The sequence below is a fragment of the Microtus oregoni genome, unplaced genomic scaffold (genome assembly GCF_018167655.1).
Source record: "Microtus oregoni isolate MIOR12 unplaced genomic scaffold, Mior012 000010F_ref0000083, whole genome shotgun sequence".
Classification (NCBI taxonomy): Eukaryota; Metazoa; Chordata; class Mammalia; order Rodentia; family Cricetidae; genus Microtus; species Microtus oregoni.
The window spans coordinates 43,446,123-43,473,215 of NW_024543069.1; the positions used below are offsets into that span (position 1 = coordinate 43,446,123).

At 42.7% G+C, this 27,093-nt stretch overlaps 1 protein-coding gene, 1 non-coding gene and 1 pseudogene across 12 annotated transcripts in view; 1 reads left to right on the forward strand and 2 right to left on the reverse strand.

Annotated features, from left to right (window-relative positions):
* Positions 1–26,903, forward strand: part of Gpr160 (G protein-coupled receptor 160) — a 53,891-nt gene extending 26,988 nt beyond the window's left edge. For 8 of the 11 annotated variants that reach the window (XM_041659326.1, XM_041659325.1, XM_041659329.1 and 5 more), the window contains 3 exons: positions 5,461–5,593; positions 7,172–7,337; positions 25,582–26,901. In XM_041659326.1, the coding sequence (XP_041515260.1) occupies positions 25,645–26,736 (1,092 nt within the window). In that variant the 5' untranslated portion in view covers positions 5,461–5,593; positions 7,172–7,337; positions 25,582–25,644 and the 3' untranslated portion in view covers positions 26,737–26,901. Of the gene's footprint in view, positions 1–5,460; positions 5,594–7,171; positions 7,338–25,581 lie in introns of all 11 variants that reach the window. The other 3 variants (XM_041659334.1, XM_041659335.1, XM_041659336.1) reach the window with 2 other exon arrangements.
* Positions 5,492–17,748, reverse strand: LOC121452775 (annotated as a pseudogene).
* LOC121453079 lies at positions 17,719–17,821 on the reverse strand. Its single transcript, XR_005974955.1, has one exon. It is a non-coding gene; the product is annotated as a U6 spliceosomal RNA (small nuclear RNA).
* Positions 26,904–27,093: the final 190 nt, after the last annotated feature.

A 27,093-nucleotide genomic window follows, 5' to 3' on the forward strand; every position in this document is an offset into this window, starting at 1 on the left:
TGCTGTTAAGAGACACCATGACCATGGCAACTCTTATTTTTTAAAAAAGCATTTAATTGTGGGATTCACTTACAGTTTTAGCAGTTTTAGAACCATGACCATTATGGTGGGGAGTGTAGCAGGCAGACTTGGTGCAGGAGCGGTAGCTGAGAGCTTACATCCTGACCCACCGGATGGAGGAAGAGAGAGAGGCTGGGCCTGGCTTGGGCTTTTGAAACCTTAAAGCCCACCCCCAGTGATACTTCCTCCAACAAGGAAGGCCACACCTCCTAATCCTTCTCAAGTAGTGCCACTCCCTGGTGACAAAGCATTCAAATCTGTGAGCCTACAGGGGCCATTCTCATTCAAACCACCACACCCCTTATCAAAGAAACCTCCCTTTTCGGAAGACACAGACAGACCATCATGGAAAACTACAGTTGGTCAAAGTGAAGAAAATAGCCTGACTGTGAGGTACCAAGCCCCAACTGATATATCTACAATACAATTCCTGCACCCAAGGCTCAGGAACGTAAGGGAGAGGGTAGAACGGTTATAAATGGCTGAGGGTCAGGAAGTCTGCTGTGAGGCTGTGGCTCCTAAAAGTAACAAGGAAGCTCTACCCATGACACCTCAGTATGAACCTACGTGAGACCTGAACAGTGACAACACTAATGACATTCTAACATCTACTGAAGATCTCATGATCCCCCGCCCCTAGAATGAGAACCCAGGGATGAGGCCCCTAACTAGTTACCCAGTACCAAGGGGTCAGCCCTGAAGTCCTATAGCTAGTCCAACACTAAATGGACCCAACAGGTTGTGTTTACATATTGATGCAGATGTGTAACAGTAATTAAAGAGATCGTGAATTTGAGAGGGAGGAAAGGGAAGGGATAACTGATGTAATTGTATTTTAGTTCAATTTATTTTAATATTAAAAAGACTATTGTAACTTGAAGACAGGCCTTTTGAAAGCTCAGTCAGGGCAAGAATATGTATTCAGGACTTCTGGGATACCATTAAGTGAACAAAGAGTATATATTCTTTTGAATACTCAAAGGAAAAAGGTAAGGACACAAACCATTTCAATGAAATAACGTGAGAAGAATCAAACCTTGGGTTAAATGCAGACATATATGCAAGTGAGGTATATTAGAGCCACAGTTTGACCAGAAAAGATCTTCAATACAGGATGCTGTAGGCAAGCGTAAGTGCTGAAGTTCAAAGCAAAGAAAAAAATTTTAAAATCTATTTTAACATAGGAAAGCCCTAGTCCCAATCCAGCATGTTCCAGTTGGATTAATAGCAGATTCCTTTCTGAGCTGGGGGCGGGGGGGGGGGGGAGCGGCACATCTTTAATCCCAGCACTTGGGAGGCAGAGGCAGGCAGATAGATCTCTGTGAGTTCGAGGCCCACTTGTCTACAGAGTGAGGTCTAGGACCCCCAGGACTGTTACACAGAGAAACCCTGTCTCAAAATAACAACAACAACAACAACAAACAAATAGCAGATTCCTCAGCAGAAGCTACAGGCCGGGGGGGGGGGGGGGAGATAAAGTGATATACTGAGGTCCTGAGAGAAAATCACTTCAGACTAAAGCTGCTGTACCCAGCAAAGCTAGCCTTTGGGAATGAAGCAGAAATAAGACCTTCTGTGGTGGTTTGAAAGAGAATGACCCCCAAAGGTAGTGGCACTGTGAGAAGGTGTGGTCTTTTTGGAGGAAGTGTATCCCTGTGGAGGTGGGCTACAAAGTCTTATGTACGCTCAAGATACTGGCCAGGGTAACACACAAACCATTTCCTGTTGCCTACAAGATGCAGAACTCTCAGCTACTTCTCCAGCACCATGTCTACCTGCATGGCCATGCCCCCACCATGATGATAATGAAATGAACCTCTGAACTGTAAGCCAGCCCCAATTAAATGTTTTCCTTATAAGAATTGCTGTGGTCGGGCTGGAGAGATGGCTCAGTGGTTAAGAGCATTGCCTGCTCTTCCAAAGGTCCTGAGTTCAATTCCCAGCAACCACATGGTGGCTCACAACCATCTGTAATGAGGTCCGGTGCCCTCTTCTAGCGATCAGGCATACACGCACAAAGGATATTGTATACAAAATAAATAAATTAAATAAATAAATAAAAAGAATTGCTGTGGTCATGGTGTCTCTTCACAGCAATAGAAACCCTAACCTTTCCAGATGAAAAACAACAAAAGAGGAAATTCATGACCAGAAAACAGCTTTTTTGACCCCCTGCTCCCAAAGATGGACTACCATCCCACAACACAAAACGCATTTAGTCCAGCTTGCACTTCTGTAGTCTTAACACTTCAACACTACTCAAATTCCATGTCCAAAATCTCTTCTGAGACTCAAGGCTAAATAAATCTTCTAAATTTGAGGCCCTTTTGTAAAAATCAAAACCGCAAGTCGCATGCTCCCATTAAATAGTGATACAGAGTGAACAATCCCATTCCAACCAAGGAGGAACTGGTTCTCTCCTTCCACCATGTGGATCCTTAGGATCAAACTCAGGCCATCATGCTTACCGGGGAGCTCCAGATTCGGCCAGAGACCCTGTCTCAAAGAATAAAGTGGAAGAATGGTTAAGGAAGACTTTCAGAACCAGAGGCTTACTGCTCTGATTCCTGAGTGCTGAACTTTCAGAACCAGAGGCTTACTGCTCTGATTCCTGAGTGCTGAACTTTCAGGATCACACAGAGGGGCAGCTACAAAGTAGGTGAATCAAAGACACGGATCTAGGTTCTCAAAGTCCTCTGCCAGTGTTTGCCTTGCTCCTTATGAGTACACTCAGGCACCAGTAAGATGAAGCAAGCTGGTGGCGGACCATGTATCATACATGTCAGGCCGGTTCTGCAGACTTGCAAGATGCCAAAGGCGTAGGCTCATGAAGCCTTCGACCAAATTTCAGAGCAATCCTGGGAGGCCAGGCAATGTGTAGCAAGGTCCAAGTTCTTCTAGGAAGATGCTGAGAGGGCAGTGTATGAAAGTATGAGAGTAAAGTCACGTGCTAGCAAGGAGGGACATGGAGGAGGCAGACTGCAGGCACAGCAGAACCAGAAGAGAGGAGCTGTTCATTCTGCAGCTAGCAAGGCTGTGGGGCCTATGGGCTCCATTCCCCAGCCCAAGGGTCTGCTCATGACAGTCTTCTTCCATCTGCTGTCTGTGCTGCACGCTACACATGGGTCTGTCATGACAGTCTCCTTCCATCTGCTGTTTGTGCACACGCTACACACGGGTCTGTCATGACAGTCTCCTTCCATCTGCTGTTTGTGCACACGCTACACACGGGTCTGTCATGACAGTCTCCTTCCATCTGCTCTCTGTGCCGCATGCTACACACGAGTCATTTACTAGTCATTCACTCATTTTCTAGCTTCTAGAGTTTCGTCTTAGAAAATTTATTCCTTTAGAACAAAGTACTTTTAAAAGTTTTCAAAGCCATACAGGTGACAGGTTTTTTTTTGTTTGTTTTTTGGGTTTTGGGGCTTCAGTGGTTGCTGGGAATTGAACCCAGGTACTCTCCTGAGCTACATCTTCACACTCTAACATCTTTGTAGGTACACTGAATAACCTCACTGATGGCCAAGCCTGCCCCATCCCCACTGCCCTCCACACATTTCTCACCCATGTTCACACTTCAGATTTTGAGGCAAATTCTAGTAAACTCTTCAATATGCATATTTAAAACTCTTAATTTCCATTTCCTCTGTAAGGACTCTAGAAATACAGTCACGTGCTGAGGTACTATCATTTAGGGCTTCAACATCTGAATTTGAAGGAAACAGAGTTCAAATCACCACAAAATTAAAAACTCCTTAGTGTGCTAAAATTTCTAGTTAGCACCCAACTTGACTATAATTTTGCTTTAATTCATCCAATAAGTTCTACACATTGTACCTTCATATATATCTTAAGTCCCCCTTTGATGGGTTTATATTTTTCTTTTATTGAAAATAGATGTTTAAAAAAGAATAGATGTTTTTTATACAATCTATTCTGATAATAGTTTCTCTTCTCCCAGCTCTTCAGAGAATCCCCCACCCCCCCTCCCGCTGGTCACTGAACTGTTAGAATTTTACCAATGAAACAAGTCTCATAGATTGCCAGTGGGTGATTTCTTCCCTGTCCTCTTTTTGTATGAGAAACTACCGTTGAACTTGAAGGTCCTTTGGCAGGTTGGCTTTGTAGGTAACAGTGATTCTTTCATCTCCTCCCCTGATGAGTGACTTGCCTCCATCTTGAACATCTAGGGCTGCAAAATGACCCTTTTCAGGTTTTATCCTTCCTTTATTTGGCAGTTGCTTGTCTACACTGTTCCGTCTCTAGGTGGTGCAATGTGCAGGAAATCCAGCAAAAACATGTCGCTCAGTATTTTCTCATTTAAGAAGAATAGTGATTTGGTGATTAGTGTCCTCCAATGTCACAAAAAAGGCATTCTTCTTCATTTTCTCTGTATGTGTGTGTGCATGCCTGTGTAGAAAAGACCAGCCTTCAAGGAAGACGTTGTTTTCACAAATTAAATCACCTTGCACTTTCTTGGAAAATTAATTGAATTTTTTGGATCTGTTTTTTGAATTCTTTTCTGTGCCACTGACTTATGGGAAAGTCCTTATGCTAATACCATGCTGTTTTTGTTTCTGTACTTTACAGCAAGTAAAGTTATATAAATTGTTAGATAAAACATTACATACAAATCATTTTCATTCTCCTGGGACATGTATCTTTCTAGATAAATCATAAGTCAGCTTGTCAGTTTCCACAAGATAAGCTTTCTGAGTCTTCTAGTCTGTGTCTCTCTTCACTGATTTAGGACTCCTCTTCCATAATAATTTTTGGTTTTCAGAATATTGTGCTTTGTCAGTTGTATCCTTAAGTTTTTCTGATTTGTCCTGTTCTTGTACAGCTTTGTAGTATTACATAAATATAATCATGATTTGTGTTAATTAGCCAAGCTTTACTTTGGTTCCATAAAAGCCCCTAAGTACATGGCCATGTCTCCCTTTCCTTCTTTTTAGTCTGTGTTCCTTTGAGTTCCTATTCCTGCACATTGCGTGGGTGGGGTCCCTAGTGAGACACTCAGTAGGCATTGGGAGTGGGTGTAGGACGATCTCGAGGGAAACCGCTCCCCGGGAACTAAGCATGAGGTGTAGGTGTGTCTTAATCTTGCCTGTCTGGTTGAGAAAGTTCCTTTCTGTGGCTTGTGAGTTTGTATCCTGTTGGGTTCTATGAAATACTTTCTGTATTTCCTCCGTTGATCTTGAGGCTTTCCCTACCCTCAGCTAACATGGGGAGTTACTAGATTTTCTAAACTGGTTGGCACTGGTTCTGTAGGACTTTGTGTTGGTAGATTCCAATGTGAGTGTTTTCTTAAAGGTTTGTGTTATTATGTTCATAAAGTATGTTGATTTATGATACACTTTCCTTGAACACAGTCCATACTTACTTTTTTTTTCTCAGAACCACAAGCTTTATTAGCCGGAAGATGTCCTCATGAGCCCAGACTGCTGGAACTGGATGTTCCCGAATGGGCAGTCCTAGTCCTAGTCCTAGCCCTTTGTTCCAGGTTTCGACTGGCCTTTTGAAGGACTTGGTGAGTCATGACCAACTGATCACACGTGACTTTCTCCTGGTGCTTTTTCTGCTGCAGAAGTTTTGCTGGTTCTGTAGCTTCTTTTCCTGTTGAAACAACTTTCTGTGCAGTTTGGCGATCTCTGCCTTCCTTTCTTCAATCTGCTCACAGCGAAGTGAACACTGGCCATCTTTGGGGACTGAGAGCTTCTAGAAGAGTGTCAGCAACCTTGAGGCTTCTTCCAGGATCAGCCTGGCTGTGCTCATGCTGAAGAGAAACTTGCTCAGAGGCACAGAGAGTGGAATCGTTGGCCCCAGTTTTTGACCTGTGGGGCTCAGAACCTCTTGAGTTTGAATGTCCATCTCAGCAAGCAGTCTCTGGCCACGGCTGATGGGCTTATGGGGGGCATCATAGTCCTCAGTGAGGCCCAGCATATGGTGGCCACTCATGGTGTTCAGCAGTCAGGCAGGGCATGCAAGGAGGACTGATGATGGACATGCTCCTGTCACAGGAGAGGGAGTCCACGTCAGTTCCAGAGAGCAGAGGAGGCCGGAAGCTGATTTCGGTGCCATTGCCCGGGTGGACTCAGATAGATCAAGTGAATTATCACTGGCCTCAGGACGTTTGTTGCCATCATGTTTGTCCAGCTGAAGGGACCACTTGGTAACAGGGCCTTGACAGCCAGAGTGAGGCCCCTTCCTGGGGCGTCTTCACTCCCTGTGACAGCTGCTCCTCAGGGTGTTGTTAGTCTGGATGCTCCTCTGTAGCTGCTCACGGAGAACCCCCATCTCTGTCAGGAGGCCATGCAGGTCGCTGAAAGAATCGGGCCCATTCCAGGCTTCTCTAGATGCCTCGCCTTGGGCCTCGTTCTGTAGCTTCCTATGTCCAGCTTCTTATCCACCTTCAGCTCCACTTGGAGGGCTGGCGCAGCTTATCGTTCTGTGAGAGCAGCTGCTGCCTTGACTTCACTTCTTCCTGTACCTGCTCAGCTCCTGGCGGTGGCTGCAGATCCCCTGGGTCAGCTGCCGATTGTGTCTCTCCTCCTCGCTGATGTCTCTCTGCAACCTCTCATTTTCCCCCTTCATACTGGTGTGCTCTAGCTGAAGGTGCTGGAGACCTACAGCCTTCCTAGACAGGGACTCAAGTCATTTCCCATTGCCTTTCTGTTTATTTCTGGACCCTTTCTCGAGCGTCATACGGAGGGCCTGGTTCTGCTTCCTCAGGAAATGTATCTCTGATGCCAGAGAGCTGTGCAGCTCTGAGCAATAAGCAGAAACATTTGTGGAACCTTGGTCAGTCTCAGACCCCTGCCGTTCCAGCTGTTTCCGGAGCTTCTCATTTGTTTTAATAGGTTCATCCAAACGCTTTCTCAAAGTTCGAATATCCTGTATGTGTTCCATTAGTAAGTCTTGAGGAAAATGGCTCTTTATACTCGGGAACTTCCCAGTCTTGTTGTCTGCCTTCTGGTCTCGGGACAGGAAGGACTTCCCACACATCCCACCATCTGACAGTGTGTGAGAGGCAGAAGGCCCAGGAGAAGTCAGGCAGGAGGTGATGATGGGTTAAGTCGTCTTCCTCAGTTTGTAACCTTTCTTGCAGTTTCTTCTCCGACCAACACTCCATGAAGAACCAGCTTTTCCAGTTGCTCAGGCAGCTCAGCACACTGTGTTAGCTGTTCCCAGAAGCCATCAGCCACTCAACTATCCACATCGCTGGCCTGCAGAAGCTCCTCGCATGCCTTGATCATGGTGCTCATGTGTTGACGGTAAATGACAGGTGTCATGGCTATCCTTAATCTGCTGCCGCTGAAAGGGGAGCTCCCTGGCTTGGGACTGAACCAGTGAATCCTATCTTGACGGGGAGTGGTCTCGGAACTTGTTCTCCAGGTCTTGGATTTCACTGAAAAGTTTCAAGTTAAAATTCTGCTCCTTCTGTAGCTCCTTCTGTTCCACCAGCTGCTGAGTGAGGCTCTCTGGCATCCCGCTGTCAATCATTGTAATGGCGTAAACAAATGCAGACAGATTGTAAAAATATATATACAGCTTTAATGGCAAAATAGACTTACAGAACCACCGTTCCCCCGGAGACCAGGAAAGCAGAAGGAGAGACGGCTGGGAGCACGCTAGCCAAATTTATAGGCAAACATTAGCCCAAGGCGAACACGCCCCCTAAGGGGTGGGACTTATCCCTACATCTCCCCTTTTTGTCTAAATAAGACAGAACTAAACCAAATACAACTATATACAATAATAAAAAAATAAATATAACAAACAATATTGAGAACAAAAGTTTTGCTAAACATTCTATCTCAAGGAGTCTAAATAATGTAGAGAGTAACTACAATTATATAATCTTCAACTCCGTCAAAGATCTGAGAAGGGAATAAATATTACTTAACAAACGAGATACATCCAAAATGTGCAACAATTGACAGAGACAACTGACTACCTGGGCAATCACCCAAAGTCTCGTTTGCAATGTTGAGTCAACCAACTTTGGCTAAGGCCTAACATAACTGACATACCATTATTAAAGGCAAGGAACTTTTCAAAACTATCTTACCCTGTCTTGGCAGGATATGACAGTCCTGTTTTATCCAGTGATGCATGCTTTGTATCTCTGTCAGTGGTTGAGGTATGGGCATTTCTTTGCCCAAAGGCCAGTTCTGCCAAATAGAAAGGCTCCAGGTGGAGTGTCTTTGGTGCTCAACATTCTCTCGGGAATAGAGCGGTGTTGACAGGAGCAATTGTGTCTCCCTATCACGAAACTCTGAGTTAGATTAAAGGCCATTTTCTATAGCTCTTTGAAGAGGTTGAAGACTATCTATCTATACTGAGTATAATCTTTATATATCTAGAGAACCTGATTAGTCTAATTATAAATGACAAACTTAGATGACTATTTATCTATATAATTCTCAATATCTATCTAACTTAAAGACTAAGACAATAAACAACTGTGTAACAAATGAGGATAATGACCTCCAAATATAAACACTGTACAAATATACATTGCAATATGGTAAATATATATCAATACACAAACATTATATAAGTATCTTAATCAGAGGTAGAAATGTACACTGCAATATGGTAAATATATACAATATATATTTATCAATACAATATATGTCAATACATAAAAAATGTTTTAAACAGAGATAGAAACATGCATGCATACAATAGTCAATATAATTTAACTTTGTATCAATATACAAGAATCGATACCAATATATTTGTCTAAAAGCAGTAACTCACAATTATAAATCTATTATCCCATCATTTTCCCTCTTTTTTTCTTTCAAAATGATCCCTGAGCTTATAAAATTCCTCCCCCAACCTCCCAACCCCTAAATGATGTCCCTAAACCCAGGGGTAAACTTTACTGGGAGAGGGGATGTCGTCCTCTAGAATTACTTCCAGCTGTCATGGGGACGACGTTCTTTCTGGGAGATCCTGTGAAAGTAAAATGATGGTTAAATTTCAAGATCAATGTCTTTAAAAATTGCAAATAGTCTCTGAGTATTTTGTGGAGGTCTGGCCAGAATGTTGTACAAGATGTGCACCATTTCAGCTAACCAAGTTGGGATCGTCTTGTGCAGCTGGTATCCAAAACAGGTCTTGTAGTAGCGCTATCAGTATCATGATGTCATATCAACCAGGTAGAGTTGTTGTGGGGCCCCATCTTCTTCCTGGAAATTTCAAATGTCACTTCAGGAAAAACTCATTGTTCATTGTGAAAAACTTAAACATTAATCATATAGACATACATATATATATTCAATGAAAGGCATGATAGATATATTCAATGAAAAGTATGATAGATATGGAGAAAAGCAAAGATGTTTTCTAAACTCATATTTCTTTCTGTCCCATATCATGGCTCTTGACATAAGACAGAAACTCCAGAAACTCTGGGTTTTTCTCTTATTAACAGGCTTGGAATTGGAGAGGGACTGAGCCAGAGTCCAACTTCAAAACCAGCTCTACGTATTTATAAAGAAATGTTTAATAAGACATATATATATAATTAATACTTACAAAAATGTGTCCATCCATCAGTAATTAAATATTCAGGGTCCCTTAATTTCTTTGAAGATGAGTATTTTCCTGTGGAGATAAGAAAAGAACCCTGCCTCCAACCTATCTGTATTTCTTACCATCAGTATGCTCACCATCCTTATGAAAGAATTGTTATTTATCTTTTCCAAGTGGCTTCTCTTCTTCAAACCAAACCTTTATTAATTTTGACGGTATCCACAATTTTTCCTCACCTGTGGAGATAAGAGCAAAACCCCTTCACCAACGTAGCACATCTCTTGGCTTCCATTGTGAAGTCAGCACATCCTTGAAATAAACTGGTTGATTTAGTTCAGTAGACTTTTCCGTTATCCAATGTCTTTCTGCAGCCGTTGTTCCCTTCTCATTAGCGTTGAGAAAATTGAAGGTTAACAAAGCATTATGTAACCTATTTCTGGGGGTGTTTTTCACCCCTTTCTGTTTGTTCAACATATCCTTTATAGTTCGATTTGATCTTTCTATGACTGCTTGACCTGTAGGATTATATGGTATACCTGTAACATGCTTGATATTGTAATAATCAAAAAACCGTTTCATTTTCCTAGAAACATAAGCAGGACCATTATCCATCTTTATTTGTGTATGTATACCCATGACAGCCATGACTTCTAATAAATGAGTGATTACTGAATCAGCTTTTTCTGAACTTAAAGGAGTTGCCCACTGAAAGCCTTAATAAGTGTCAATGGTATGATGAACATATTTTAATTTGCCAAATTCTGCAAAGTGGAACACATCCATCTGCCAGATTTCATTCCTTTGGGTGCCCTTTGGATTAGCCCCTGCAGGCAGTGGCGTTTGGTTATAAAAAGAGTAAGTAGGGCATTTCTTTACAATCTCCTTAGCTTGTTGCCATGTAATTGAAAACTCTTTCTTCAAACCTTTGCTATTAACATGATGTTTTTTATGAAATTCAGAGGCTTGTAGCACACTACCAATCAATAATTGATCAATTTCTGCATTACCTTGTGCTAGAGGACCTGGCAGACCCGTATGGGATCGGATATGTGTTATGTACATAGGGCAAAGCCTGTTCCCAATCAAATCTTGAACCTGGAGAAACAATAAGGTTAGTTCTGTATCATCAGGTATAAATTCAGCAGTTCCAATATGTAAAATAACTCTTTCTGCGTATTGTGAATCAGTGACTATATTAATAGGTTCTTTAAAATCCCTTAGCACCATAAGAATGGCATATAATTCCGCCTTCTGGACAGAATTATAAGGACTTTGTTCCACCTTACCCAAGTCTTCTGATTTGTAACCTGCCATCCCTGATTTATTGGCATCAGTATAGAATGTACGGGCTCCAGTTATTGGAGCATCACGGACGATTCGAGGAAGAATCCAAGAGGTTCTCTTTATGAAGTTAAGCCTCTTGCTTTTTGGATAGTTGTTATTAATGTCTCCCAAAAAATTAGCACAAGCTCTTTGCCATGGTTCATTATCTTCCCATAATTTCTTTAGTTCATCAGCAGTGAAAGGCACTATAATTTCTGCTGGGTCTATGCCTGCTAGTTGATGAAGTCTCAGCTTGCCTTTTATAATTAACTCAGAGACTTTTTCCACATAAGTTTTCAGTTTCTTACTTGGTTTATGTGGTAAAAAGATCCATTCCAAAATAATATCATCTCTCTGCATTAAAATTCCTGTAGGAGAAATTTTTGATGGTAGTATGACGAGAATACAATCGAGCTCTGGATTCACCCTGTCCACATGTGCCTATTGTAATTTTTCCTCAATCATTGTCAGTTCCTTTTCTGCTTCAGCTGTTAATTCTCTGGGACTGTTTAAATCTTTATCACCATCCAAGGTTTTGTTCAAATGAATTATTAGATCAGGTGTTATTCCAATAGCTGGTCGTAGACTGGAAATGTCTCCTAACAGTCTTTGAAAGTCATTAAGAGTCCGTAGGCGATCTCTCCTAATTTGTGCTTTTTGTGTCTTAATTTTTTGCAAACCTATTTTATAACCTAAATAATTAACAGAATCTCCCTTCTGAATCTTTTCGGGAGCGATTTGCAATCCCCATTTAGGTAAAAGTATCTTTATTTCTTCAAACATTCTGTTCAAGGTATCCATGTTTGAATCGGATAACAAAATGTCGTCCATGTAATGGTATACTATAGATTTGGGAAATTTCTTGCATATTATTTGCAATGGTTGGTTCATAAAATATTGGCACAGGGAGGAGCTATTTAACATACCCTGGGAGAGAACGGTCCAGTGGTACCTCCTCGAAGGTTGAGAATTGTTATAAGTAGGCACTGTGAAGGCAAATTTTTCTCTATCTTCTTTTTGCAAAGGTATAGTGAAAAAACAATCCTTTAAATCAATAACTATGAGAGGCCATCCTTTTGGTAATAAAGAGGGCAAAGGAATTCCAGATTGCAGAGGGCCCATAGGTTGAATAACCTTGTTGATGGCCCTGAGATCTGTCACCATTCTCCATTTATGGATTTTTTTCTTAACCACAAATACAGGAGAATTCCAAGGGCTGGTAGATTCTTCTATATGTCCAGCATCTAATTGTTCTTGTACCAGCTGTTCTAAAGCCTGTAACTTTTCCTCAGCTAAAGGCCATTGCTTTGTCCATATTGGTTTCTCAGTCAACCATTTTAGAGGCAAGGCTGTTGGTATCTCTGAAGGGACATCAATTGCTTGTTCTTGTACAGCCCGAATGGCCGGTTTTCTCCGTTTGTAATATCTTTTAATATTATTCTCAGAAATATAGGCTCTAGAAGTAGCAGGAATGTTAATTTGGGAATTCCATTGTTGTAATAGGTCACGACCCCATAAATTCATTGCGATATTGGCTGCATATGGCCTTAATTTTCCTATTTGTCCCTCTGGCCCTATACATTCAACCCATGTCGTGCTCTGCCTTACTCGAGATAGGGTTCCAATTCCCAGGAGCTGAACATTTACATTCTGAAGAGGCCAATACGGATGCCAAGATTCTGGGGTAATGATACTTACATTAGCACCTGTGTCCTGCAGGCTAGTAATAAAAATGCCATTTACACACACTCTCAGTTTAGGTCTTTGATCATTTATAGAAGTTTGCCAAAACACACATAACTTATCTTTCTGATCATTATTGCTTGTAACAGTAGGCATGGGGCTTCCTAATTGTCCTGACGAGGCACGTTCTCTGCAGAAACTGGAAATGACTGAACCATGTTTGCCATGGGGGCCTGTGAGGCCCCCCCTCTCACGTTTCCCGTCTGTATCAGGTTGCCTTGTCTATCTTTTGTAGACCTGCATTCATTCGTCCAATGTCTGCCTTTTCCACATCTTCTACATAAACCTGAAGGTTGAGTCCTCCTATTTCTGTTATTTCTAGAAGATGCATTATTATTATTATTATTTCTGAAAGATGCATTATTATTATTATTATTATTTCTAAAAATCCGTTGTCTACAATTCCTTTTCATATGACCCATTTTGCCACAATTAAAACATTCGGTATTCTGGTGTCTCCTTTTACCATTGGAAATTGCTTCTTCTACCCATGCTTCAGTGCCATAATCAAATGTATCAATATTGAGTGTATGCAAGACCCATTCTTCCAAGGGCGCTGATCTGAGCTTTAAAGGGCCCAAAATCCTTTTGCATTCCACATTTGCATTTTCATAAGCCAAAGACTCAATCATTATATGTCTTGCTTCTGGGTCAGATATCCCTATTTGTACAGCCTTAGTTAATCTTTGTAAAAAGTCACTAAAGGGTTCTCTCTGACCCTGTTTAACTCTGACAAATGATTCCATTCTCTGTCCTGGGTCTTGTACCCTGTCCCAAGCCCTTAAGGCTGCTGTAGTACACATGGAGAGTGTGTTTTCATCCAAATTAGCTTGTTCCTGAGGGTCGGAAAAGAGCCCTTCACCTAGAATTTTATCTAGGGAAATGTCAATTCCCTTCGCTTTTTCCTGCTGTTCTAAGAGTCTAGCCTCTTGCCTGAATAAGCATTTCCATTTCAATTGTGGTCCACTCTCGAGTACCGCAGAGCTCAGCTGGAGCCAGTCCGAGGGGGTTGCTCTGCTTGTTGTGGCCCAAGATCTTAGCATCTCTTTAACAAAAGAGGCTTGCATCCCAAAAGTCATGACAGCCTGTTTTATTTCCTTGAGATCATTCATACAGACAGGCTCCCATGTATCCTCCTTGATGACCCTAGGGTTTCTGGAACCAATCACCTTCTCTGTTGTTATTACTGGAAAGGCAGGAAGAGCTGTAGGTAGAGCTGTAGGTAGAGCTTTGCGGAAATTGTCCCGGAGAGATTTACCCACAGATGTAGTTAAAATTTGCCTTTCTACCCTTTGCTTTTCTTCATCAGAATTTAGAAATTCCTCAATCTTTTCAATTCTATTCACCATTGCCTTCTGCAATGTCTGAATCTCCTGTCCAGAATTATGTTCCAAAGCCTTCATTGAGGATTCTAAAGTATGAAGTTTGTCCATTAGAGATAACATCTCATCTTTGGACATAATTTTTATGGCATAAACCGTGCCTTCTTGTATTGACAATCTTTCCGTCAATCTGTCATAAGCTTTAGACAAAATCCGATTGTCACATTCAGCAGTTTTGATTCTCTCAGTTAATGTTTCATTTCCTACAGAAAGGGACTGAAGCTTACAATCCAAATCAGCTGTTCCCTCATCCATAGTAATGAATTTCTCCTTAACATCAGCCTGGAGAACTTCAAACTGATTCTTGAGAAGATTGTCATTCTCAATTGTTTTTAAGCGTTCAATCTCTGCCTTAAGAATCCTGGATTTGTCTCGTAAAGACTTTATCATATTTCTATTATCAAACCATTTAGTGCCAATGAAAACTATGAATCCCAGAAGGATCCATAGATGTGGGGTGATAGACACCTCTTGTAAAATCTCCCACATGGTACAAATTAAAAAAACTGTTAAATTCTTGAACAGTAATGTGTTCAGACATTTTATTTATAAAAGAAAAATTTTTTACCTGCAATGATCGGTTCCTGCCAGTGGTGGTCTCTGTGTTTTTGGAGCCTGTCCTAGAACTAGCTCTTGTAGACCAGGCTGGCCTCGAACTCACAGAAATCCACCTGTCTCTGCCTCCCAAGTGCTGGGATTAAAGGCGTGCGCTACCACCGCCTGGCCGGCCTGAAACTCACAGAGATCTGCCTGCCTCTGCTTCCCAAGTGCTGGGATTAAAGGTGTGTGCCACCACCGCCCGGCCAAGTCACTTTGTATCAGACCAAATCTGCCGCTGTGGAAGCTTTTGTTGCAAAACCGCAGGTACTTGAGTTTCTGCTAATTCAGGCAGTGGGGTTCCACTCCAAACTTAGCCAAGGCAGGCAGGGAGGGGTTAATTGCTCTGGCGAGCAGGCGGGGCAGAATGGGCCTGTGTGGCCGAGTGTGTCTCGGACTCCGCACTGGGGCCCGAGTCACGAACTAAAAAACAGCACCCAGGAGGGTGCTGTGTTAGCTAGCGGGCTACCCGCTTGGGTCGGGGCAAAATAGCCCGACGTTGGACGCCAAAATGTAACGGCGTAAACGAATGCAGACAGATTGTAAATATATATATACAGCTTTAATGGCGAAATAGACTTACAGAACCACCGTTCCCGCGGAGACCAGGAAAGCAGAAGGAGAGACGGCTGGGAGTGCACTAGCCAAATTTATAGGCAAACATTAGCCCGAGGCGAACACGCCCCCTAAGGGGTGGGACTTATCCCTACAAATCATCTCTGGGGTTAGTGGACAGAGGATTTTCATATGCTTCACATACCGTACTTGATGCAAACTTGAAACTGTCATCTCTTCATCATCTGTTTGGCCCATAGGCTTGTTCAAGCCATCTTGAGCCCCATCTGCCCCACAAAAATCTGTATTAATGGCCTCACTACACTGAGAGGCTTCTGTAACTGGACAATGAAGTTCTGGTAGCTATTCAGCTCGGTTTGCAAGGCATGGGTTTTCTGTTTTAAGGCTTCTGTGTCATTGGGGATATTGATGTTCTCAGACTGGTCAGTCCCAATCACATAGTCTTTAATGGAGAGTTGACTCTTAGAATTCAAGTAAATGGCTACAGAGGTTGGGCCTAAGAAGTCTCCAGTGTTCTCTTTGCATGCTGGTAATAGGGCAAGGTCATCAGGTGGACACATTTCAGAACCCATCTCAAAGCTTGTGTATTGGTCACTGTCTGCTTCCTTGTCTTTCCAAGCAGAGTATGTGGTTTCAGGTCCTGCTCTCCTGGGTTGTCCTGGTAGGCCGCTCTCACAACAGCTGCAGGCCCATTCAGCAACGCAGGGCTGGGTAGTGCATCCCCCTCCATCACTGCCTCTTCCAGAATTAGCTTGTCATGGAGTTTCTTATTGCATGGTTCACACTCTTCCAGTTCCCCCTGCAGCTCTAGAACCGGAACCTGGAGCTGAGCTACCACCTCGGGGGAAGCAGGAAGGTCATACACACTTTCCAGTAACTCAGAAGCTTTTAATTGGAGCATCAAGTCTGTCTTCTCAGCATCCTTGTTGATTGTACTAGGGAATGGAAGGGGAGTGGCTCATAGCCCTGCATCTCACACAAGGCCTCTGACTCAGGGTCAGTGCTGAAAGTGGCCTCTTCTGGTTTCTCTTGCCAAGCTTCTCTCTTGCCCTTAGATTTGAATTCATGGGGGGGTGTCCTCTATGGTGGTAGTTTGCACTGAGGCATTCTTCAGCTCCACCTTGGCTCTGTCACCTGTCTTTACTAGCCAGGTCCCCCATGTTGACTTGAGTTCATTGTGTGACTTGGAGAATGAGTCGTCTGGGTAGGAAAGGTAAAGTTCATCTCTCAGCTGAGCAGATACTTGCTGAAGTGCCTTCTTAGCTTTACTATCAAGGTGATCTCCAGGAAGTTCCTGCTCTCCCGAGTATATTCGTTCCAAAACCATGGCACCCAGTGCTTTCAGAAGATCTGGTCTGGCTCCCAGCAACAGTGTGGCCTTCTTTGGAACAGAGTGGCAAACAGGCCTAGGAATTTGTCTTCTAGGCTCTGGTCTCCAAGGATACCAGGTGTGTTGGCCCCATCATGGTCTAAAATATTGGAATCCATATGCCTTAAATATTCATTTTTGCAGTCACTCTTGGCATAGTCCCCCATGATCTCTGTTTTGTTGACTCAAGTCTGTCGTTTCCCTGGAAACCCATGGGAAAGAGAGATCAAAAATGGTTTTCTTTAGGTGCTGGTTGTCTGTGTGCAGGTCCTTCACAAACTGTATGAGCTCACTGACCTTTTTCTTGAATTCTACTTAACAAAAATGCTCCATTTGAAACTGATTGTGCTCTTAAGGCAAACAGATATGATGTCCAATCACTATAAAGTGAAAACGGTTCTTCTTCCCGCCTCCGAATTTCACTGAGCTGCTCCTGCAGGGCCTTTTTCTCTTCCAAGTGATGTTTCTCTTTCTGCCATTCTCTTGTGCAGCCTCAGCGTCTGTCTCCTTTGCTTCCTCAGAGAGGCAGAAAGTCCCCGGAGTTCTCCGGATGATACATTCTCATCGGGAGATACCATCTGAGATTTCTCCTCGTTAAGCACTGAATTAAAGCTTCTCTGCTCTTTAAAGACAGCTTCAACTCCTCAGTCTGTCCTTGTCTTCCAGAGCCAGAGCCAACTCCAGGTCCCCCGCCTGCATCTTCTTCATCGCAGAGAACTTGCTTTCCAAGCTGAGGCGAAACGCCTTCTCTGTTTCCGTCTCTGCAAAGGCCTTCTCCGGTTCTGCCTGGGTGGCTTTCACATCTTCTAGAAGATGTATCTTTCCGTCAGGAGGTCTTCCACCTGCTGCACCTTCGGCGAGGCTCTTCACTGCTTTGGAGGCACTGCTAAGCAACTGATCTCTCCCTGCTTCAGACTTCCCCTTCCACCTTGAGTTCAGTGTCCGTCCTGTGGACGCGCTCAGTGGGCACACACTCCTGCTGTACCCTTTCCTGGGGAAGTCGATGCGGAGTTTCCGGTTGTTCTCCTTCAGCTCAGTGATCTGATTCTCAAAGTCCTTCATGTTCCAGGCTCTGAGAGCACAGACCTTTTCTCCTGCCACGTTTGGGAGCACTCCATTAAAAATATGGAGCACTTCACGAATTCGCATGCCATCCTTGCGTAGGGGCCATGCTGATCTCCGTATGTTTCCAATTTAGTATATGTGCTGCCGAAGCAAGCCCCTATACTTATTCTTAGACATTCGGTAGAATCAATCAAGGGAAGCAACTGTGTTGAACCTTTTTGAGGAAAGGCTTTTAAGCAGATGTTTTAAGACTAAAATATTTTGTCTATTGGTACTTGCGCCTGTATTGTGCACTTGCAGCACAGATGTGCCTGCTGATGCTGGAACTAGAGTTACAGGTGGCTGCGAGCCGCTAAGTGGGTGCTAGGAACCAAATCCAAATCCTCTACAAAAGTAGCAAGTGCTTTTATTGCTGAGCCATGTCTCCAGCCAGGGTTGGTTTCTTTAATAAAGATACTTAGCACTCTATTTGTGGGTAAGTTTTGGTATTATCTATACTGTTTCATCACAAATACTTATTTTTAATTTATGTGCATCAGTGTTTTTCAGCAGGAAATGGGAAGTCACAGACAGTTCTGAGCTGCCTGCTATGTGGGTGCTGGGAATTGAACCTGGGTCCTCTAGAAGAACAGCCACCTCTTCAACCCCAAGATGTGATTTTTTTCTTCTTTTCTTCTTTCTTGCTTTCTTTTTTTTCTTTTCTTCTTCTTCTTCTTCTTCTTCTTCTTCTTCTTCTTCTTCTTCTTCTTCTTTTTTTTTTTTTGAGACAGGATTTCTTCATAGTTTTGCAGTCTGTCCTGGAACAAGGTTTTGTAGACCAGGCTGGCCTCAAACTCACAGAGATCCGCCTGCCTCTGCCTCCTGAGTGCTGGGATTAAAGGTTTGCACCATCACTGCCTGGCTATCACAGATGCTTAAATTATTGGAAAAATGGTTCAAAATAGTCATTAATTATCTTAATGATTACAGAAGCTTTAGCCCTGTTACTGTTCTTAAATTTCATTGATTTCTGCGCTTTAGTATGTCCTTTCAACACTCATTTCTTGATGTTCAAATTCAGATCATTGAATTGAGATATTCTTTTCCTGTTTGAACAAGTCAGAAGGAAACCTAAAAGCTACTAGAATACCTAAATTAAAATTGAATTGTAATATAAACCAATTTTCTTACATTTGTATTGCTTTTCAAAGTTACAGTTTTCTCTAATAGTTTTCCTGTTGTGAAATACATAACATGAGTTTAAAAACATTTTCAAAGGACACAGAGAACTAGTCAGTGTAGGCTTTCACAGTCATCTCAAAATCCCAGTGGCTTAATGCAGCGAAGGTTTGTTCATGCGGTGCATTGACTGTGACTCCTCAGCAGCCGTACCCATACCCAGGGCCCACACTGGCAGAGCCTCCATCATCCGGAACTGTATCACCTAGCATGTGGCAGGGAAGAGAACACTGAAGGATGTCCCCACATGGGCCCATCTCCCAGTGAGAACCTAGGAATTAATGCGCATATGTACATGGTGTGTAATATGTGCTGGTGTCAGTGGACAACACAGTCTGCTGAAGTACTAAATAAAACGGGAAATTTCCATTGTGTAGATTTCAGGAGCGTCAGTGTTGCGCCTTATCAGTTATATATAACAAGTTTTGAAACCACTATCAAACAAGAATTACATCTTAAAAGAGTGTACATTTATGTTTTGGAAGGATGGTTTTCTGAGCCAACAGCTGACTGCAGTCTCCTGTGGGTACAGTAGAGACAGAGCCCCTGCATTTGGATAGGGCCTGTTTTTAGGTGGTGCTTTCATGGATAGGCTGGGCCCCTTTCTTCACTTCCACTTGTGGTTTTGGCCATGACTGATTTTAGGACTAGGGTATGTGAAACCCTGACAAGCTCAGGAGTATTCTCCACAGGTCCTTTCCATGCAGTGGCCTCACACAGACAGCTGTGGCACTGTCTGTGTCCTGCATCCCAGGCCCAGTGTGGACACCGGCTGCTCCTGTCTCCTGCTGCAATCAGTGCAGAAACTTAGGACCAGAAATGAGGTTCTGCAACACGATTGCTGGATTATAAAAGTACCTGAAGTTACTAACCCTTTTTACTCTCATGAATGTACAGAGAATTTTCCAGAAGCAGTACAATATGTGGGGTATCTAGACAGATTAAATGCGGATGAGAATTTAGCTAATATTCAGCTAGATACTAAAACAATTGTGAAATTGTAAATTTGCTCAATTGTTTTTGGTTTGGGAAAATATAGTGATTTTTCATTTAAAAATATTATTTAGAACAAAAGTGTTAGGAAATCCTTAAACCAAACAGTAAGAACTACGTGTGTGGACACTGGGAAGACTGCTATTCTATGAGAGTTCTCTAAGCAGATGCTGTGTTAGGTGTGCCCAACTCCGCATCAAGTGGACTGTCAGTCTAAGCACAGGCCTCCTTCCTGCTCAAAGAAACCGAGATGGGAAGCAGTTGGGCTGCCTCTAGTCCAGGATGTTTGCTTTCTCTACAGGGACATTTAGACTGTTAATGATGGCCACTTCTGTTTCCCTTCACAGAGGTTAGGCATACCTTTTGTATAGTGGAACAACACACAAGGAGCCAACAGTATAGCATGTTAGTGTAGTATAGTAAGTATAGCATAGCTCTCAGGAGGCAGGGGCTGGTGAACCCTGGTCTACAGAGCGAGTTCTAGGACAGCCAGGGCTACGCGGTGCTATAGATAGAAAGCACAGAAGGGCCCCGCAGGTCTGCCAGCACTTCCCTGCTGTGCCAGATCTCAAAGACAAGATGTCTGGGAAAGGCCTTCCATGTGTGCGCTCCAGGTTGCACTTGAGGCACATGAATAGATACAGGAAAGGACCTTATTCTGTACATCTCTGAACCCCTGTGGAGCCTTCTCAAGGGAAACTCTGGACAGGTAGAGTAGAAGACGATTTCGCCTCATTCTGGGAGCCTACTGAGGAGAAAATACTGGAATTTTTAGATATTTGTAGTAGATTATGCAAGAAGGGACTACATATATAAAATTCTCTAAGAAATGTTTCACCTGAGAAAGTTTTCTTTTCTATAGCCATACTCAGGAACCACTGTAAAACGACCCAGAACTTTACTTCTTGCGTGTTCCCTTTAATTGCTTTTCCACCTCCAGACGTGTGCCTTCCCTGGGTTTTCTCCCACACTCTGTGTCAGATTCCTCATCTAGCCGTTCCAGGCAGGTTTTAGAACCGAGCCTTCGTGAGCCCCTGGGGAACACTGAGTGCTCCAGACATTAGCCAGCGCTTTCTGGCTTTGCTAATTCCTTTGGATGGATGATATAAGCAATAGAATCGCTGAAGATAGAGCATTCTCTTGCTTCTTTTACTCCAGAGATACACTCTTAAGCCTGGATTTTAAAGAAATTGCTAATTTTCATTCATTTTGGGAGGAACCACAGTCTATGTGTGGAGGTCAGAGGATGACCTGAAAGAGTCAATTTTCTCCTTGCATCACATGGGATTGTGGATTCAACTGAGGTCATTGGGCTTGGCAGCAGACACCTTCACTATCTGAACCAGCTCACCTGCCCTGAATTTTTGTGATTTTTTTTAAATATTTATTATGTATACAATATTCTGTCTGTGTGTATACCTGCAGGCCAGAAGAGGGCCCCAGACCCCATTACAGATGGTTGTGAGCCACCACGTGGTTGCTGGGAATTGAACTCAGGACCTTTGGAACAGCAGGCAATGCTCTTAACCTCTGAGCCATCTCTCCAGCCCCTGGGATTTATTTTTAATTGTGTGTTTGTGTACACTTGAGTCAAGCTGCCCATAGAAACCAGAAGCATTGGATCCCTGGAACTGGAGCTAGCTAGCTATGAAACATCCAGCGTAGGTGCTAAGAACCAAACCGGCTCCTCTATGGGAGTATCTGCTCTTTACAACGGAGCTAATTCCTGGCCCAGGGTTTTATAAATGTGATCCCTCAGAATTTTCCTCCCTCACCCCAATTTTAAAACAACATTGGCATGTTTAAATTTAAGCCAGTGTGTCTCTTGTTCCAAGGAGAGCTTTGTGTGGTCTGTCCTTCCCTCCAGGCTTTCTTCCTTATTCAGGCCACCCCAATTGGGCATGCATTGTCCATCAGGTGGACAGCTACATTTCTTTGTCCTTGTTTGCTCGATCTGGAATGGACCGTTTTCAGAGAGGGTCAAGTTAAACTGAAGTGAGGATGGGGGGGAACCTTGAGTGCTTGCTTATTGGGTTTCTTTTATACCTATAGTTTTAAAATACTGTATTTTTAACACAATTTTTACATATTTTTATAAATAAATTGTACACCTTAATAAGTTTATGGCACACAAGACTGATGGTGCTGGGTCAGAAGATCCACACTGAGTCAGCAGAGCTGGCCCGTAGATCTCTCCTGGGTCAGTCCAGTTGCCGACAGTCACTGGTGGGCCTCAAGCAGCCCCAGCAATTAGTTGAAGGCCCAGAGCAGAGTAGCCCTCCAAAGCCTGCCCTGCTGCGTCCTATACAGTCACAACAGAAGTGTCCACGTCTTAGCCCAGAGCAATTTCACCTACCTAAACAGCCCCTCGTAGGCCCAAAGAAGCCCCTGTGGTCACTTCTGGGCCCAGACCATCTTCGCAAACCCCAACCGTTACTTCCTCTACCTGATTGCCCTTCACTTCTGGGGCGGCCTGGCCCCCCAGCCTCTTCTGAGGCCCCTTTGTCAACCGAGGCGGCAGTTCCTACTGGATGGTGCCAGCCCGTCAACCCCAGCCTTTGATCCTGGGCCATCCCTTCAGGCCCTTGAGGACACAGTGGACTCAAAACTCTGCCTATCTAACCACAGGTTCTGGACCTTATTGAGATTCAGGTATGGGTTCTATCTTGTGGAACAGGCCTTAAATCCAATCAAAAAGTGGTTGGTTACTTCTATAACATTTGTGCCACTATTGCCAGGCAGGTTGTTGTTATAGCTCAGAGTTATAGCTAGATGAGACAATTACTTTTCTCCTCTGGTAGCATATATAGTATCTTCCAGCAACATAAAAACTAGCCAGTAGGGGGAAAGCTTCCAGGTCAGTACCAGCTAGATTTCTCAAGTATGTGTTATCTCCAACAATAGAGATTTGTTTACTTATTTGTTTTTCCAAGACAGGGTTTCTCTATAGCTTTGGAGCCTGTCCTGGAACTAGCTCTTGTAGACCAGGCTGGCCTCGAACTCACAGAGATCCGCCTGCCTCTGCCTCCTAAGTGCTGGTGGGATTAAAGGTGTGCGCCACCACTGTCCAGCTTAGCAATAGGGTTATACCATCAATTTCTAGAGGGCAACCAATACATTGGCAATAGGTTATGATGTTTGGATGATGTTTGGGTGCAGGTGTATGAACATCATTGACAAACAACTCAAAAATAATAAGTGACCTATCCCAGGTACTGGTGGTATGATTTGGAAGGTGTATGGTATCTAATTGGTTTGCCTATCACTCCCAGCATAACTCCATTTAAACTTGTACTTTCCAAGGGCCTTTTGTTTTTTTTTTAAGACAGCTTCTCTGTAGCCTTGACTGTCCTAGAACTCACTCTGTAGACTATCCTGGCCTCAAACTCAGACACCCACCTGGCTAGCCTCCCAAGTGCCAGAATGTAAGGTGTATGTGCACCACCAGTGACTCAAAGGCCTTTAATACTATCCCTCAGCATAGTCTCTTCTCTACTGTGCACTCCCAAGCCCTGCCCCACTTAATCATTTTTGATCCATTTTTCTCCAAAATGTATCAAGAAGGGATGTTGTTTTGTTTTGTTTTGTTTTGTTTGGCCATAGGCCTTTTCTATAACTGATGAGATGATCATGTGGGTTTTGTCCTTCTATTTATGTGAAGGATTACATTTACTGATTAACTTATATGGAACCACTCTTATATCACTGGGAGGAAGCCAACTGTATCATAATGATTAACGGCTCAGTGGTTAAGAGCATTGCCTGCTCTACCAAAGGTCCTGAGTTCAATTCCCGGAAACCACATGGTGGCTCACAACCATCTGTAATGAGGTCTGGTGCCCTCTTCTGGCCTGCAGACATACACACAGACAGAATATTGTATACATAATAAATAAATAAATATTTTAAAAAAAATTTATGTCTTCTTAGATTCTGTTTGCAGGTATTTTGTTGAGATTCTTTGCACTTACATTCATAAGAAATATTGGTCCTTAATTTCCTTTAGTTGGTCTGCACAATGGAATAACCTGAGGAATATTGGTGTTTTGAGGGTTTTGCAAAATTCCAAACTCTTTCTGGCCCAGGCTTTTTTTAGTTGCGAGACTTTTAATTGCTGCTTCTATCTTTTTAGATGTTATGGGTCTACTTCAATTTTTAACTTTGATAGGTTGTACACATACAGAAATGCATTTCTAAAGCATGTCTTTATGATTCTGTGAACTTCCTCAGTTTCTGCTGTAATGTCATTCTCATCTCTAATATTAATTTTGATCTTCTTTTGGTTAATTTGGCTAAAGGTTTGTCAATACTATTAATGTTTTGAAAGAACTAAATCATCTTTTCATTGTATTGTTGTTCTATTTCATTGATTTCACCTCTAAGTTTAATTCTTCCTGTCTACTCTTTTTGGGTGTCTGTTCTTATTTTTTAAAGCTTTCAAGTGTATCATTAAGTTATTTATATGAGCTATCTGCAGCCCTAGCTGGTCTGGATGTTCTATGTCTCTGTAGACCAGGTTAGCCTTGAACTCAAGAGATCCACTTGCCTGTGCCTCCTAGGAGCTGGTATTCATTCAACACACATGCCACTATGCCTCTATGTTGCGTAATATTACACTTTATATTTCACTTAAACTATTGTAGAAATTTATCGTCTTTAATGTGTGAAGTTTCAGCAAGAATAGAAATAGTGCTTTCACTAGAATTAATTTTCCTATCTGAATAAGCTTTTTAATGTTGTTCTTGTAGAAGGGATCAAACCCAGGGTTGTGAACATACAAGGCAAATGTACTACCTACCACTGTGCTACATCTCAGCCCTCTTGATATTTTAATGGCTGCATACAGCACATCTTAATGATATGCCTACCGTGTGTTGGGTTAACCCATCTAATTGTTGACATCCCTCAGATTTGTTGTTAGGATTCCGCTGTTTTTCTGGCTGGTGTGTGTGTTTGAGATATATGTTGCTGTCTGGGGTTTTGAGAGGGTAGAGTGCTGGAGATTACTCCAGGAGGGGTTTTGTATATTCCAGACAATAAACTTTATCCAATCTCTTTTTCTTGAAAGGCCATTTCTGGAATATTCTTCCTCTCTGACTGCTTTCCCACTTGTCCATGCATTTGACACTCAAGCTTCAGCTCCCGCCCTTTGCTCTTGTATTTTTGTTCTCGGGCACCTATGCCTCCAGTCCTGCTCTTTCCTGCGTTCTCTGCCCAGCTGCCACATTTAAACAAGTGTATCCTGAGGAGAACTCCTGCTCTTTCATAGGCTCCCAATATTCTCAACCTAGTGATTTTTGAGCTTCAGAGAAATCTAGATGGAAAAATGTGAAAATGGCTACTCAGAATAGCCCCTACACATAAGCTCTAAATTTCACTGTCAAAAGGACAAAAAGAGAGCTTGTCTGGAGCAGCTGATTACCCTGAGCCTGCTTCTTCTAATGTTCTGACTGAGGTAAATGCAAGTTGTTAAAATTAGTAGAGAAGTCACACTTTTATGTAATATTTAAAGACAGCTCAAAAACTGACCACGTTTGATCGTGATCTCTATTCATAGTGTTAGGAGAGATCACTGTCTGTGCATCTGTTTGTCACTAGAAGTGCCACTTCACTCACAAGTCACGAGTCTGTGCAGATGGAGAAGCATGTGGGGTTTTACAGTAGAGAGACCACCAGATAACATCAAGGTTTTTCTTCTTTTTGCAGGGAAAGAAAACAAAGTGAAGCTGTTTCTTGTCCTATGTCTTCATCAGATCGTCTTGAATTAAAATGACAGCTCTTCCTTCAGAGAACTGCTCTCTCCAGCCCCTGTCACACCAGTCGAAGCAGCCCGTAGATGTTAGCTGTCTGTTGTTCCTCATCATACTTGGGAAAACGTTATTGAATATCCTCATGCTAGGGCTGAAAAGGAAAGACACCCACTGGGGCTTTATGGAGTGCTTCTGCTTCTCACTAGCATTTGTTGATCTTCTGCTGTGGGTTAACCTTTCCATTCTGTTCTACTTCAAGGACTTTGTAGTTCTAGGTATTAGGTTTACACAGTATCATATTTGTCTGCTCACACAAATTATTTCCTTCACTTACGGCTTTTTGCATTATCCGGTTTGCTTACTAGCTTGTATAGATTACTGTTTGATTCTGTCTGGAGCCACCAAGCACTCATCTAAGTGGCGAAAGTTATTTTATTTCTTGACAGTCATTTTAACTTGGATTTCAGTCTTTGCGTATGTTCTAGGAGAGCCAGCCATCTCACAAAGCCTGCAGACACACAGCGCTTCTCTGTACCAATGCCCTTCCTATGTCAGTACACAGAGTTACTGGCTGTCACTGTCTATGCTGGTAGTTTTATGTGTGGCTTTTCTGATTTCGTGGCCGGAAGTTGTTGCCATGGTACAAGCTATTAGGATAGCATCCTATATGAACAAGACCGTCCTCTACTGTCCCTTCCCATCCCACTCTGGAGTGAGCACTAGAGAAGCACTCTTGCCCAGGCTTATTGTGTGCTTTCTTGGTACCTGGTTTCCCTTTGTAGCACTTCAGGTCCTCACCCTCTCACTCAGAGTTCAAATCCCAGCATACATAGAAATGAATGTGCCCTGGCTGTACTTTGTCAACAGTTTTCTCATTGCTGCAATTTCTTGGTTTAACTGCCAAAAGCTTTATTTAAGGGACAGCACATTACGTCTGGATCCTTTTGTCAACTGGAAATGCTGTTTTGTTCCAATCCATAGACTTAAGCAAGTGGAGAGGCCCGTATCCATAATCATCTGTTCACAGTCTGCTGTGCTGGGAGGAACTCCAGAAGCACCACGGACAGACCTGGTGGCTCTGGACACAGAACTGAAGCTCGTGTCCCCCTAATTTAGAACTTCTCAGCACAGCCTCTCTGTAGTGGATATTAAATAGTGCTAAGGACACAACAAAGTTTCTATGCCTGTTCAGCAACACTGTGTGAGTATTTGATGTTAATCCAAAAGTAAAATAAACACATTAACATGTGGCCAGCTTGATGTTTACTCCAATTTGAGATTTCACTGCCAACTTTAAGATCTGAACTTAAATATTTTATCAACTTTAGAGAAAAAAATAGACTTAAAATTATTTGGTATAAATAAAATTTAAGGGAAATATTAGCTCATTTTATTTTTTATTTATTTATTTATTTAGTTTTTCGAGACAGGGTTTCTCTGTGGCTTTGGAGCCTGTCCTGGAACTCGC